Source organism: Brachyistius frenatus, unplaced genomic scaffold (genome assembly GCF_029030835.1).
Source record: "Brachyistius frenatus isolate BFR_SWC_R1_liver_20210118 unplaced genomic scaffold, ASM2903083v1 Contig_4, whole genome shotgun sequence".
Taxonomy (NCBI): domain Eukaryota; kingdom Metazoa; phylum Chordata; class Actinopteri; family Embiotocidae; genus Brachyistius; species Brachyistius frenatus.
This window is the reverse complement of record NW_027210603.1, coordinates 95,663-108,750: the sequence shown is the minus strand read 5'-3', so window position 1 is coordinate 108,750 and position 13,088 is coordinate 95,663. Positions and strand designations below refer to the sequence as shown.

The 13,088-nt window shown below is 46.0% G+C and overlaps 1 protein-coding gene across 2 annotated transcripts; it reads left to right on the top strand.

The window, feature by feature from the left end:
* The first annotated feature begins 589 nt into the window (after positions 1-589).
* Positions 590-12,608, top strand: usp4 (ubiquitin specific peptidase 4 (proto-oncogene)). Of its 2 annotated transcripts, XM_069707407.1 has the most exons (22): positions 590-763; positions 2,113-2,240; positions 2,325-2,455; positions 2,549-2,675; positions 2,766-2,911; positions 3,416-3,477; positions 3,870-4,016; positions 5,719-5,836; positions 5,941-6,114; positions 6,212-6,370; positions 6,606-6,830; positions 6,956-7,039; positions 7,160-7,254; positions 7,332-7,514; positions 7,985-8,283; positions 8,373-8,570; positions 8,653-8,723; positions 8,803-8,918; positions 9,002-9,151; positions 10,090-10,193; positions 11,054-11,142; positions 11,225-12,608. In XM_069707407.1, exons 1-22 carry the CDS (start codon positions 612-614, stop codon positions 11,345-11,347), a joined length of 3,081 nt encoding a protein of 1,026 aa, XP_069563508.1. In that variant the 5' UTR covers positions 590-611; the 3' UTR covers positions 11,348-12,608. The 2 variants fall into 2 exon arrangements, with proteins under 2 accessions (XP_069563508.1, XP_069563517.1); XM_069707416.1 differs by lacking the exons at positions 11,054-11,142; positions 11,225-12,608 and adding an exon at positions 10,286-10,943.
* Positions 12,609-13,088: the final 480 nt, after the last annotated feature.

The following is a 13,088-nucleotide window of genomic DNA, read 5'->3' as shown; positions in this document are numbered from 1 at the left end:
CCTCAACTCAGATTAAAATCTCTACGCTGGATATACAAAAATACTGTCAGGTTGTCAATCTGTTTCCTGCAGGGACACATATACTACATTAATTTAAAATATTTTCATCAAACAGATTTACATGCAGCTTATAATACACAATAGTCTTTTCAATTACAAAGAAGTTCCCTGAAATAAAATGTAAAAGTGTTAACTTACACTTTCACTGCTGCTGTTTTTTTTTTTTTTTTAATTAAAATGTGCATTTTCACATCAATATTTTACCTGCTGGATTAAAATAAACCCTTTATGTTTATTTCATTAAAGTCTAAACATATATTGAACTAACTGATCAGCTGTTCTGCAAATAAAACCTTTTCCATGCGACGGAGAGTCCGTGCAGAGTTCAGGGTTGTGTTGAGAGTTTGTGATCTTGAACGGGCCCGGTGCCGGTCCGGTGGTCGGTCCGGTGGTCGGCCCGGTGCCGGCCCGGTGCCGGTGCTGAACGCTGGGGGGCCCCAGCAGCTCTCCTCCGCTTCGCACCGACCGGCGAGGAAGAGCGCTTCCTATCAGCTGCGCGCGCCCGGTGCGTCTCCTCCGAGCGCGTTCACGATTACCGGCACACTGGCTGCATGATGGCCGAGGGAGGCGGACCCGAGTCGGGTAACGCGGCAGACTCCGACTCGGAGCCGGTAGCCGCACAAATGCCAACCCCTTCAACGGAAAGTCAAAAACAGACTATCGGGTCGCTTTTGAAAACAACTCTGAGAAAAGGCGACGAATGGTGAGAAGCAGAAGCAGGAACTAACCGGCTGTTCCGGCTAGCCGCGGCTAGCCGCCATTAGCGAGTGAGAAACAGGAAATGCTAACGTGCTAACGCTAGCAGGCTAATGACAGTCTGAACTCGACAGTTTCTTTCGCTCCTGATGTCAACAGATTAGCTCGTTAGCTGCTCGTTAGCTGCTCGTTAGCTGCCTCGTCTCGCTAGCTCACCGCTAGCTGCCCGCTAGCTGCTCGTTAGCTGCCCGCTAGCTGCTCGTTAGCTGCCCGTTAGCTGCCCGTTAGCTGCTCGTTAGCCCGACTTCAAATCGATTTATTAATAGAAGCGCGCGCGGTCGTGGACGTTAGTCGTAAACAACAACAACAACAGCAGCGACCCGAAGCGGCTCGTTTGTACAGTATCCGGATCTTATTGCCTGTTTTGGGAGAAGTTTGGCGACGTTAGCTGATGTGGCTGCTCGTCGGCTGACAGAAGAACTTAGGCCCCAGATTCAGGTGCTGGTTCCCCTTCCAGTCCGACCTGCTCCGGACGACACCAGCTGTGATCAGGAAACGGGCCCGCTGGCGGGGTCGGGCTGAGAGCTCGTTACCTGCGTGCAGTGACATGCCTGTTTTAAAGTGTGCGACCTGTCTTAACTTGGCCGGTGTAGTTTGACACCATCTGGTTCTGTTCTGGTTCTGTTCTAGTGGAACCAGTGTTCAAGAGGCTTCACCTCATCAAATAAAGATCACATCTGGGAAATGTCAGACGAGCAAGCACTTCCGCTTGTTTACCGGGAGGAACAGGCCACTGTGACTGTCAGCTGAAAGCTGTGAGCTCGTGTTCATAATGTTGTCTAAAATAGTCAGGTACTCCCTTCAGATGGTGTTTCAAGATGCTTTTAAAGACGAGCGGCCGTCCTGCTGGTTCCCAAACCTTTTGAGTTTCCAGGAGCACTTGCATAACTTGGCCAAATGAATCTCAGGTCAAAGGACAAAGAACTCGTACCTTATTTGACTGAGACTCATAAAACTTTCTTCGACCCGGCTGTGTGATTTTCCCTATGAAAGCTGGCTACTATGGGAAAACAAGCCTATTAACTAAAGGGGATTCTCTTTCAAAGAGATTAAGTCACACTAGCTTGGTGTTGCTATATCTGAAAATGCCAAGGCAGTGTGGTTGTTGTGTAATCTTCTTTGATGGCACAGGACTGCGTGCAGTGACTCCCTCATTCACATGCTGTTTATCATCTCATGACCCCCATTTTTCTGTCCAGGTGACACTGTGAGATATGATATGTTAAAAACTTTAAAGAGAAATGTTCGAGTGTCTTTTAAAAGTGTGATATATGTTTTTCCATTGTGTGTTTTAAGGTATCTAATAGACAGCCGGTGGTTCAAACAGTGGAAGAAGTATGTGGGGTTTGACAGCTGGGATATGTACAATGTCGGGGAACGCAGCCTCTACCCAGGACCGATCGATAACTCCGGGCTGTTCTCAGGTAAAAAACGCCGTCCTTTGTCGGGATACTTTTGCTTTCGCTTTAGAACGGCACACCTCAACCTTGTTTGTTTTTCCCCTAAAGACCAGGAGACTCAGGCCCTGAAAGAGCACCTTATAGATGAGCTGGACTACGTCCTCGTACCCACCGAGGCCTGGAACAAGCTCGTCAGCTGGTACGGCTGCCTCGAGGGCCAAAGACCCATCGTCAGGAAGGTGACGCTGCGAAAAGGATATTTTTTTAAATTTTATCTAATAATGATCATAATTTGTGTGGAGATCTCTGAAATGTCCTCGTTCCTTCTCCAGGTGGTCGAACATGGCATGTTTGTCAAGCACTGTAAGGTGGAGGTCTATCTGCTGGAGCTGAACCTGTGTGAGAACGACAACATGGACAATGTGGTCACGCGCCATTTCAGTAAAGCCGATACTATAGGTGAGGATCCAGCTGAGCACGCTACGGTTTCCTCGTGTGTGCTGGAGCTGACGCTGAAAACAACCTGATAAATGTCTGGCTTGTTTTCAGATACTATAGAGAAGGAGATGAGGACGTTGTTCGACATCCCGTCAGAGAAGGAGACCAGGCTCTGGAACAAATACATGAGCAACACCTACGAGCAGCTGAACAAGCCAGACAGCACTGTGCAGGATGCCGGTCTCTTCCAGGGACAGGTAGGGTCGAGCTGTGTTGAAAAATATAACCCTTAAGATCACTGATGGACCAAAGAACGCCTGGTTACCGTACAGGTTCTCCCTCTGTATACATAATTTACTGCCATTACATCGGAGAGCATAATGCTATCCAGTACATTAGCCCTGCAATTAGATGTATAATGTTCAGGTTATAATCGCTATAAGTTTCTTATTTATCACAGGAAATAAAGGGAGTTTGTACTTGCTTGCATTAGAAAGGTGTTCTTGTTGCGTCTGCAATCAAGTTCATTTACCACAGCAGCTGTTGAAGTCCGAATCTATCATGGCAGCTGGAAGTTAGATGATAATACAGTTGGTTACAATAGAAAAAAAACTAAAACGTATGAAAGTGCAGTTTGCGGACCAACCGGAAGCTGCTCAGGTTTAGCAGATGGTGTCACATGTACCGGACTAAAGTCCAACCTGAGACATGACAGCTCACAGCGTGCCAGCTTGGATTTAAGTCCACTTGTTTCCCCACAGGTGCTTGTGATTGAGCGCAAGAATGAGGATGGCACGTGGCCGAGACAAGCCTCCCATCCCAAGTAAGCAAGCTGCTTGTTGTTGTTACTCAGCTGTGAAGGAGAGGACTTATATATAGATAGATAGATATAGATATTTATAGATATAGAAATATATATATATATATATATATATATATATATATATATATATATATATAGAAATCTATCTATCTATCTATATAGAAATATATATATATATCTACAGATATATATATAGATAGATATCTATATGTATAGATAGATATCTATATATATAAAAAAAAATATATATATATATATAGATCTATCTATCTATCTCTCTCTCTCTCTCTATATATATATATATATATATATATATATATCAATGTTAAAGAATATTAAAAAGTTTGTAGGAATGTGCTTCTCTGAAACCTGCTTTATGTTTTGCTCACCAGATCCAGTACAACCCCATCCAGGAATTTCACTACCTCCCCGAAACTCTCCTCAAACTCATCAGCCAGCGCCTCCTCCACAGTAACCAACGGCGACAGCAGCTGTAGCCCAGGATACGCACTCAACAACAGCACTTCGTCTAGCAACAGGTGAGGCATCTTTTCTGATTTAATTAATTCATTGATAAAGCCCCTGTGTGGCTTGTAAGGGTGGGACTTATTTTATTTTTTTGGCTGGACAGAGTCAGTCCTATAAACACAGAAAAGTTGGTCGAATGCTGCGTGACTGACATGTGAAGTCTCTTTTGATTGGCTGAATTTGACAGCTTCCTGTATCCGTTTCAAATCAAATGCAGTCTTTCTAATTAAAAGCCTTTTTGCGTTGTGTACTTGGTGCAGCCAGGTTTTGACCTTGTCTCGTGCTTGTGTACCAGTTTCTCTCTCGGCTCCTGTAGTTTCCAGTTGTTATCTTTCCCAAGACTCATTAAATATTATGATGATTCTTAGTATCAAGTTGGGGGAAAAAAATAAACCAGCTCATCCAATATTTTTCATGCAGTTGTGTTGTAAACGCGACTAACGGAGATTTTAAGCTTGTCAGATTTGATCGTTTTCCATTTCCACTTCAAATTTCCCCCAGTTCCACTTTCATTTTTAAATTTCTTCTGGCTGGTTTTATGTTTTGCTTGCTGATGTCACCCAGAGTATCGGTGCATATCAACGTCTACTTGAAAGCAGGGTCGTGTCAGATACATACCTTTGGTCATATCAGCATTATTTAAATAGAATCGCACGGTGAGGAGCGCACACGGAGAGAACACGCTGTTCTGTGCTGTGGCAGCAGGAGTCCATTACAGGACTTATTGGAAAAAGAAACATTATGTCCTTAAGGTGCTCGTGTGTGCTGTTTGAGGCCCACCGCTGCACAGAGGATGGGGTAATACGATTAGAGGAGTTATTTAACTGTGAAATGGAAATATGCAGTTTAATAAGAAAATGATATACACTGAGGTACCAGGTCATTTGCAACTTCTAAAGACTTTATTGAACTCCAGACTGATTATGTTATATCAAAAGATATGTAGGATTTACTGCATAATTATTGCATTGGGTAGCAAATAAACTGCCTGTCGTTCATACGTTCAAAACATGCAGTAAAACATTCAAAAATAATGTCAAAATTGAGTTTTAGAGGGAGATTTCTGCTCATGTGTGCAGGCACAAGAAATGAACTTCTAAAGGCAATTAAAATGTGTAACTGCAGAATTGACATCTTGAGTTTAGTGCTGACTTGATTTTATTGCTACGCTTCATTCAAAAGGCTTTGATCATTTGATTTCCCCGAACAACCTCAGGAGGTGGTGTGACACTGGAAGAAGCAAAGAGGTTTTCATTCCTCTTTTAACTGCTGTCTGAGTGGAAAAGTACCATTGTCACTTTCACTGTGTGTGTGTGTGTGTGTGTGTGTGTGTGTGTGTGTGTCAGCTATAGACTTAAAAAAGATAACAAACTTGTCTGAATTTAAATGTTAGGCAAACATCAATGATACAATGCGATACACAGCTGCCCTGAGCTTCTGTTATCATGAACATTTGGACATACGGTACATTTGTTTACATTTTGCAGAGGGATTTGTGCCGGTACTATAAACAGGAACGAGACTCTGGTGTTGTATTAGTTGTTCATACAGGTCTGAATGATAACTGTTTGACATGTTCTCTCGAGGAGATGTTGTTTTTTTTTCCTCGCTGGTTGTCCTTCCATGTGTTTAAACATTCACCTGAAGTCTTAGTCTTCATCACAACACGGTGTCTCCAGGATACCAACAGTAACGGGTCTGTTCCTCCAACAGATTCGGGGGCTACAACTCGTACAGCTCCTCCTACAACTACAAAGAGTCGCAATCACAGCCTGGCCTGTGTGGTCTCAGTAATCTGGGTAATACGTGCTTCATGAACTCTGCCCTCCAGGTAAGAAACAAATACTCCAGTATGTCCAATATGTGCCATATTTCTAGGTATTATGTTCACACAATCCACCTTTTTTTTGTGTTTTTTTGTCTCTATTCCTCCAGTGCCTGAGCAACGCATCTTCACTCACAGAGTACTTCCTCAATGACCAGTACGAGGCCGAGATCAACCGAGAGAACCCCCTGGGGATGAGGGGCGAGATCGCTGAGGCCTACGCAGATCTGGTGAAGCAGATGTGGCTGAGCCGCAGCAGCTACGTGGCCCCGCGCACCTTCAAAGTCAGTTCTGTCAAAATGCTTTTTATTTTTTTCCTGAAGGTGAAAAACGATCGCACACCACAGATGAAGTTAAGAACATCTACCTTTTTGTTTCCAGACCCAGGTCGGACGCTTTGCCCCCCAGTTTTCTGGCTACCAGCAGCAGGACTCCCAGGAGCTGCTGGCCTTCCTGCTGGACGGGCTCCACGAAGATCTGAACCGCGTCAAGAAGAAGCCTTACCTGGCCCTGAGGGATGCAGAGGGCCGTCCCGATGAGGTAGAGCTCCCACGTGGGGATGGAGCGATGCTGTAATATGATGCCACGTCTTCACAGCGCTCTCAGCAGTTTTTTTTTGTTCTGATCGTTTCAAAGAGAGTGACTCAGCTATGAAACTGACAGCTCTATAAAACATGTGTTTTTGTATTGTGTGTAAGAGCGACATCAACGTTCAGCACCTTGGATTGATGTTTTAAATTTAACATCTAAAGAAAGATTCTTCTTCCCGTTCCAGATCGTCGCCAAGGAGGCCTGGACGAACCACCGCCTGCGCAACGACTCCATCATAGTCGATATTTTCCACGGCCTCTTCAAATCCACACTGGTGTGCCCAGAGTGCTCAAAGGTGTCTGTGACCTTCGACCCATTCTGCTACCTCACGCTGCCTCTGCCCATGAAGAAGGACCGAACCATGGAGGTGTTCCTGGTGCGGTCGGACCCACAGTCCAGACCCACACAGGTGAGTCGAAGACAAACAGGTTTTTTTTCTTTTGTACTTTCAAGAGAAATTGGATTTCTAAATGTATTTAAAAGAAGCAGTTCACACACTGAGAATATGATGCATTTTCCTTTTTTGTCCGTCAGTATCGGGTGGTGGTCCCCAAACTGGGATCAGTGGCAGACCTGTGCAGCGCCTTCTCCAAACTCTGTGGATTCCCTCCAGAAAATGTTCGAACTTTCTTCTCCTTCTTCTCTAGTTTTTTGCAACATTACAATCTTTAAAAAATATATATTTTTTGTCTTGGGTTGAAATAGCTGTTAAGTTTGAATCTCGCTTGTCTTTTCTAGATGGTGGTGGCGGATGTTTACAATCATAGGTTCCATAAAATTTACAGACGGGATGACGGCCTCAACCAGATCATGGAGAAAGACGACATCTTCGTGTGAGTCTCGTTGTTGACAGGACGATGAGACGTCCGTCGCCGTGGTTGCAGCTTTTAATGCGCGTGTCTCTTTGCAGGTACGAAGTGCAGGAGGAGGACAGTGAGAGGATGAACCTGCCGGTATACTTCAGGGAGCGCCACTCAAAGCATATTGGGAGCTCCACGAGCGCCATGCTTTTTGGCCAGCCTTTACTCATCACCGTGCCCAGACACAACCTCATAGCGGACGTTCTTTACGACAAGATCCTCGAGAGGATCGGGTAAGAAGCGGCCACGTGACCGTGTGGGAACAGATGCTGTAAATATCGTGGGATGAGATGGAGTCGAACGTAGGGAGCAAACCTGATGATAAACTAGGACACTTTTCAGCACAGCAGCAATATTATCGATGAGAAGAGGAACAAACTGCATCAATGCTGATAAATCTGTTCCCTGTAATCAAGCAGAGGCTGCTGTGGTTTCAGTTCTGTCTCTGAGTGGAATATTAAAACATTAATCCAAATAATTAATTAACTTTATTATCTCTTAGTTTTAGTACATAATGTACAGTGTTGTAAAGATAAATACAAAGTTTTAAAGCAATCCTCAAAAGTCCTGATTGGATCATCTTTATGTTAAACTGATAACATTAAAATAGTTGAAAACTTTAATTTAGATTTTCATTCAGATTCTTTTCATATTTGCTTCCTGCTGCTGCGTGTTGACTCTCCTCCGCTGCTCCACGTTGCAGACGCTACGTCAAACACTCCCAGAGCCCCAGCAGTGAGAGCCGGGCGTCGGCCTCGGCCACCGTGACCAGCTACAGCCAGGCTGCTGGATGTTCCACAGTGTCCGGTCTGAACCGCGGCGTGAGCGGCGGCCTGGCGGGCTGCGGCAGCACCTTGTCAGACGAGGCGTCCTGCAGCACCAGCGCCAGCGCCAGTGCCAGCGCCAGTGCCAGCGCCAGTGCCAGTGCCAGCGCCAGCGCCAGCTCCAGCAACGGCAGCAACCACTCAGGGACGTGCAACGAGACCAACGGGCTCTACGACGGTCAGCGGCTTCTCACCCCGCTCGGGAAAGATCCAATCACAGGGAGCATCAACTAACAGCGTTATTTCTGTGTGTGTGTGTGTGTTCAGGTGAAGAGGAGGCCATGGACCACCAGGTGAGTCCGGAGCCGGAGACCGGACAGTCCGAAGAGGAGGAGGAGACCTCGGACCTGGAAAACGGGTCCAAAGGAGACGTGGCGAAGCTCTTCACGTTCAGCATCGTCAACTCGTACGGGACGGCCAACATCAGCCCGCTGCCGTGTGACGGCGACGTCCTCAAACTTAATCGTCAGTGTTCATATTTTCAACCTGTTGTTGCTTTGATGGTTTTTACTTCTTTGTGTGAACGCAGCTCCTCTTCTCTCTGCAGCACATTCCACGGTGGCGATCGACTGGGACAACAAAGCCAAGAAGCTGTGCTATGACGAGCATGAAGCAGAGGTCAGTGGGTTAAATACTCAGCAGAGTCACGTGACACGATGTGAGAAACAGATTATGATTCGGTAAATATCTCGCGCAGGCCTACGAGAAGCACGAGAGCATGCTGCAGCCCCAGAAGAAGAAAGCCACCGTGGCTCTGAGGGAATGCATCGACCTCTTCACCACCATGGAGACGCTGGGAGAGCACGACCCGTGGTGAGGCGTCTCCGCCCTGACTCACTCTCAGACCTCCACCTCTCCGCTGTCCTGGTCCTCTAAAGCTCATCTTTTCTTCGCAGGTATTGTCCAACATGTAAGAAACACCAACAGGCCACGAAAAAGTTTGACTTGTGGTCGCTGCCTCGCATCCTGGTGGTCCACCTGAAGCGCTTCTCCTACAACCGCTGCTGGAGGGACAAGCTGGACACCGTGGTGGACTTCCCCATCAGGTACGTTGGATAAGGACGTCTCAGGGTTCAGATGGAGATGGAGTCCGTCCCAGCTGACTTGGAGCGTGCTATTAGTAATTAGTCATAATTACATTTAGGATGTATTAATTGAGTCAAACACTTCCTGTATTATTTCAAATTAAAAGCCCCAATTAGCATTTTATTAGATAGAAACCTCCTCATTTCTTAACGAGGCTTTTGTTGTGAAGTATTTTCAGGAACGTGTTGTGACTAAAAATCAAACAATCACACTTCAGATGAATAATCCAGAACAACCAGCAGGATTATTTAGTTTGTTAACCCCCTCCCCAGTGTGCACACGCATCACATGCACGCTACAGTACTTGTATAACAGCACATAACTGCAACATCCTCATTTGGACTCCCTTTTTTTTTTTTTTTACCACATTTCTCTCTTCCTCTTATTTCCAGTCTGTCTCCACTTTCACCAGCGAACAAAGACTTGATAAATTGATAATTATTCTGTCATTCAAGTGTCCTATTTCTATATTGTTCCCTGTGGAGGCAGAACTGAGAATTTAAAGAAGACTTGTGTTACATTGAATATCAAAGAAAATCTTTCAAAAATAAAATTGACTTCATCTCATTATTCAAAGTAGTTTTCTTGACATTTGTGTCAGAGGACCTCTGAACTCTGACCACTAGAGGGAGCTGTAGACACTGAAGCAGAGATCTGAATGAGGAAGTGCTGGTTGTATTTTCCAGAACTGGACTCTTGTTTCAGAGAAGTGTCTATCACACCTCGAGGAACAATTAGACTCATGTTCATATGTTTCACCTCCCTGTGAGTCATTGACCTCCTTCCTCCTGTTGGAACATGTTTTCCTCTGAGTTACGTCGGGATTACGGTCTCAAACTGGGAAGCTGAAATCCTGCTGAGTCATGCTTACCGAGGACGCACTGTTTTTCTTTGGCAGGGATCTGAACATGTCGGAGTTCGTGTGCGACCCAAAGGCCGGGCCTTACATCTACGACCTGATCGCTGTGTCCAACCACTACGGCGGGATGGGGGGGGGTCATTGTGAGTCAGCACATTCTCTTATTTACATCCACATACCATAAAGAGCCGGTTGTACTTTATTTATTTTTTACATGAAACCATCTTATTTTTAGCTCTCCGGTCTGTTTGGTCCTCATCCATCCACACCGTCTGTCAACAGATGGAGAGCTGAGACGTCCACTGTGTCGCCATGGTTACTGCAGTCTGTTAAAGTGTAACGGCACAGAGCCTCATTGTTCTCCGTGGACTCTGTCCAGTTCCATTTTACTCTCTTTATGGAGAACTGTGATACGATTTTATTTCCTCCTGGGTGGAGACAAGAACGGCATCACTGTTTACGGCTCCTTCTTCTACTGCTCCTTCTCCTTCTCCTTCCTCCTCCTTCCTCCTCCTCCTCCTCCTCGTTATGAACGTTGTTTTCAGTGTCGTCAGAAGTTCTCAGCGATGATTTTAAAGTTTGTCCGTTTACTGAAGGTGTCAGTCTGAACATTAAACTCTGATTTCGTCACCTGGAGCTAAAAAGATGCATTTTTGTTTGGTCGCGATGTGGAAAATTATTTCAATAGCGCATTTTATGATTTAACGTTTTAACTACGACATGTTTTTTATCGGGCATTAAACTTCTAAACGGGACTGATTTGAAAATGTCTCCTGGATCTCCGTCGTCGAGGGCAACTTCACCTTCATATTTAAGATATCCTACGCTGGTTTTAATATTTCTTTCCGGGTTCCTACGATCAGTTTAGTTTTCTCCGCTGCAGGTGTGTGTGTGTGTGTTGCCCGTCGCTGAGTCTGACGAGCGTCTCTGTTAGTTCAACACCGATAACAGTAGAAGCCTTCAACACTGCTGTGAACAACTCCACCTCCTCTTTGTGTGACAGACACGGCGTACGGGAAGAACAAAGTGGACGGGAAGTGGTATTACTTCGATGACAGCAGCGTGTCGTCGGCCTCGGAGGATCAGATCGTGGTGAGTTTCCCCCTCCGTCTGTCCCGCCGGGTGTCGGGTGTTCCTCTGCCTGTGGTGTAACCCGATTCCTCCCGTTTTGCAGACGAAAGCCGCCTACGTGCTCTTCTATCAGCGCCGGGACGAGGAGAGCCCGTCCAAACCTCCTCCCTCGGCCTCGCTGGGCGGAGCTCCCGAGCCGGCCGACGACCACATGGACACGAACTGAGGAGCCCGAGGGACACGAGTTGAACCGCATACGGCAAATAGAGACACTCGGACGCACACACAAAGCTACTTTAGTGACAGAGGACTCCACAGACTTTATAACATTATTAACCCTTTCCTTCCCGCCATTTGATTTCTGTCTCGCACGTGGTCAGTTCGCGCCGACGACCTCGTCAGGGACTTCCTCCCCGCCGCGGGAGGCCGGCTGATGTCTGAGCGTAGTTTTAAAGAGGACCAGATGTAGATCCTCTCACTGGATGAGCAGAACGTTAGAAGTGCCCTCAAAACATGTAGATAAACAAAATGTTTCTGTTGCCCACGAGAAATATAAAAAAAAAAAAAAAAAAAGCCAAATGCATATAAAGTTTGAACCAAAGCGTTCCCGGGTATTTATGGTCGAACCGCTAGCAGGAGGCGGGGCTTCTGAGAGCTTCTTGTTTTTAACAGTGTGACATACACACACACACACACACACACACACACACACACACACACACACACACACACACACAGACGCACACACACACACACACAGACGCACGCACACACACACACACACACACACACACACGCGCCACCGGTGGCTGGGGGCTTCCTGCTCCGGCCTGCTGGACCTGTCGCGGTCTGAACCACAGAGGGGACGTCCCGCTTTAGCACCGAGTCGTGCTCTCGGCCAGCCGTGTTTTTGTTTTTGTTGTTTTGTTTGTTTGACGCACAGCTTCGGGCTCTGCTGACGCTCGAGGCCCTAAACTCACGAGAGGAGTCCGGCCCTGCTAACAGTTTCTATTTCCTTTCCTTCTTTTTTTTTTTTTTTTCTTTTGTAATCACAATGAAAAAGCGGCCTTTCGATTCCTGCAACCTGACTAGAAGGAGGCACTTTGACTTCACATGATCTACCTGCTTCTGGTGAATCGGGACGTGACAGAAGTATTCGTGGTCGTTAAGGGGTCACGGCGCGTCGCACACCTACGGATCATTTTAACATGTCTTTTTAAGCATCATTTGACCGCTGCCTGATCTGATTGGACTCCCCCACCCCCCCACACCTCCACCTCGCTCACCTGCAACAGCTTGTCCTTATTAGTAGTGTACATTAATGCAGCTCTGTATTGAAATGGCTATGTTATTTGATATCTTAAAAGCACACTGAGTGAAGCTAAATAAACCGGTATAAAAGTGGTGCTTTTTATTCATGAAACTTGGACTTGGTCCGACTTGGTGTCGACATCATCACCGGATGGGGGCGTGGCGGGGGGGCGGGGCATCAGTACCTTTCACACAGCTGAACGTTTATGAGCCACTTGTTTTTCCTGCCAGCGATCTCAGCTTCACAGTTAATAATAAAACACAATGAGACTCGGAAACCATCCCAGGAAGCACATTTATTTATGCTCAATATCAAAAAGGTCTTCTAGTAACACCCGCTTCATGTATCTACTTGCATCAAGTCGTGTGCTGTGGCTTTGAATCCTGCAGCCTGTTGCATCGTGGCATGTTAAAGCTCGGGGCCTCCAGGTGCCTCGTCCTGCCGTCACTATCAGAACTGAATATAATCCCGACGACTAGAAAAGCTTTACATCATATCTGTAACGCTTCGTATTTAGTTGTAAACAGCTGCCAAATGCCAGAAATCATTTCTTCTCCGCCAGAAAAAATAAAATAAAATCACGAGAGCAATTCAACAGTAACTGAAGAGATGTAAATACTCACAACTATTTTAAATAGGTGTATAAATTCTTGTC

Excerpts from the sequence above, each read along its gene's own strand:
- usp4 (XM_069707407.1), top strand. The coding sequence starts at position 612 with ATGATGGCCGAGGGAGGCGGACCCGAGTCGGGTAACGCGGCAGACTCC. Across the intron at positions 2,456-2,548 it reads AAAGACCCATCGTCAGGAAG|GTGGTCGAACATGGCATGTT; the intron begins GTGACGCTGCGA and ends TTCCTTCTCCAG. Across the intron at positions 3,478-3,869 it reads AGACAAGCCTCCCATCCCAA|ATCCAGTACAACCCCATCCA; the intron begins GTAAGCAAGCTG and ends TTTGCTCACCAG.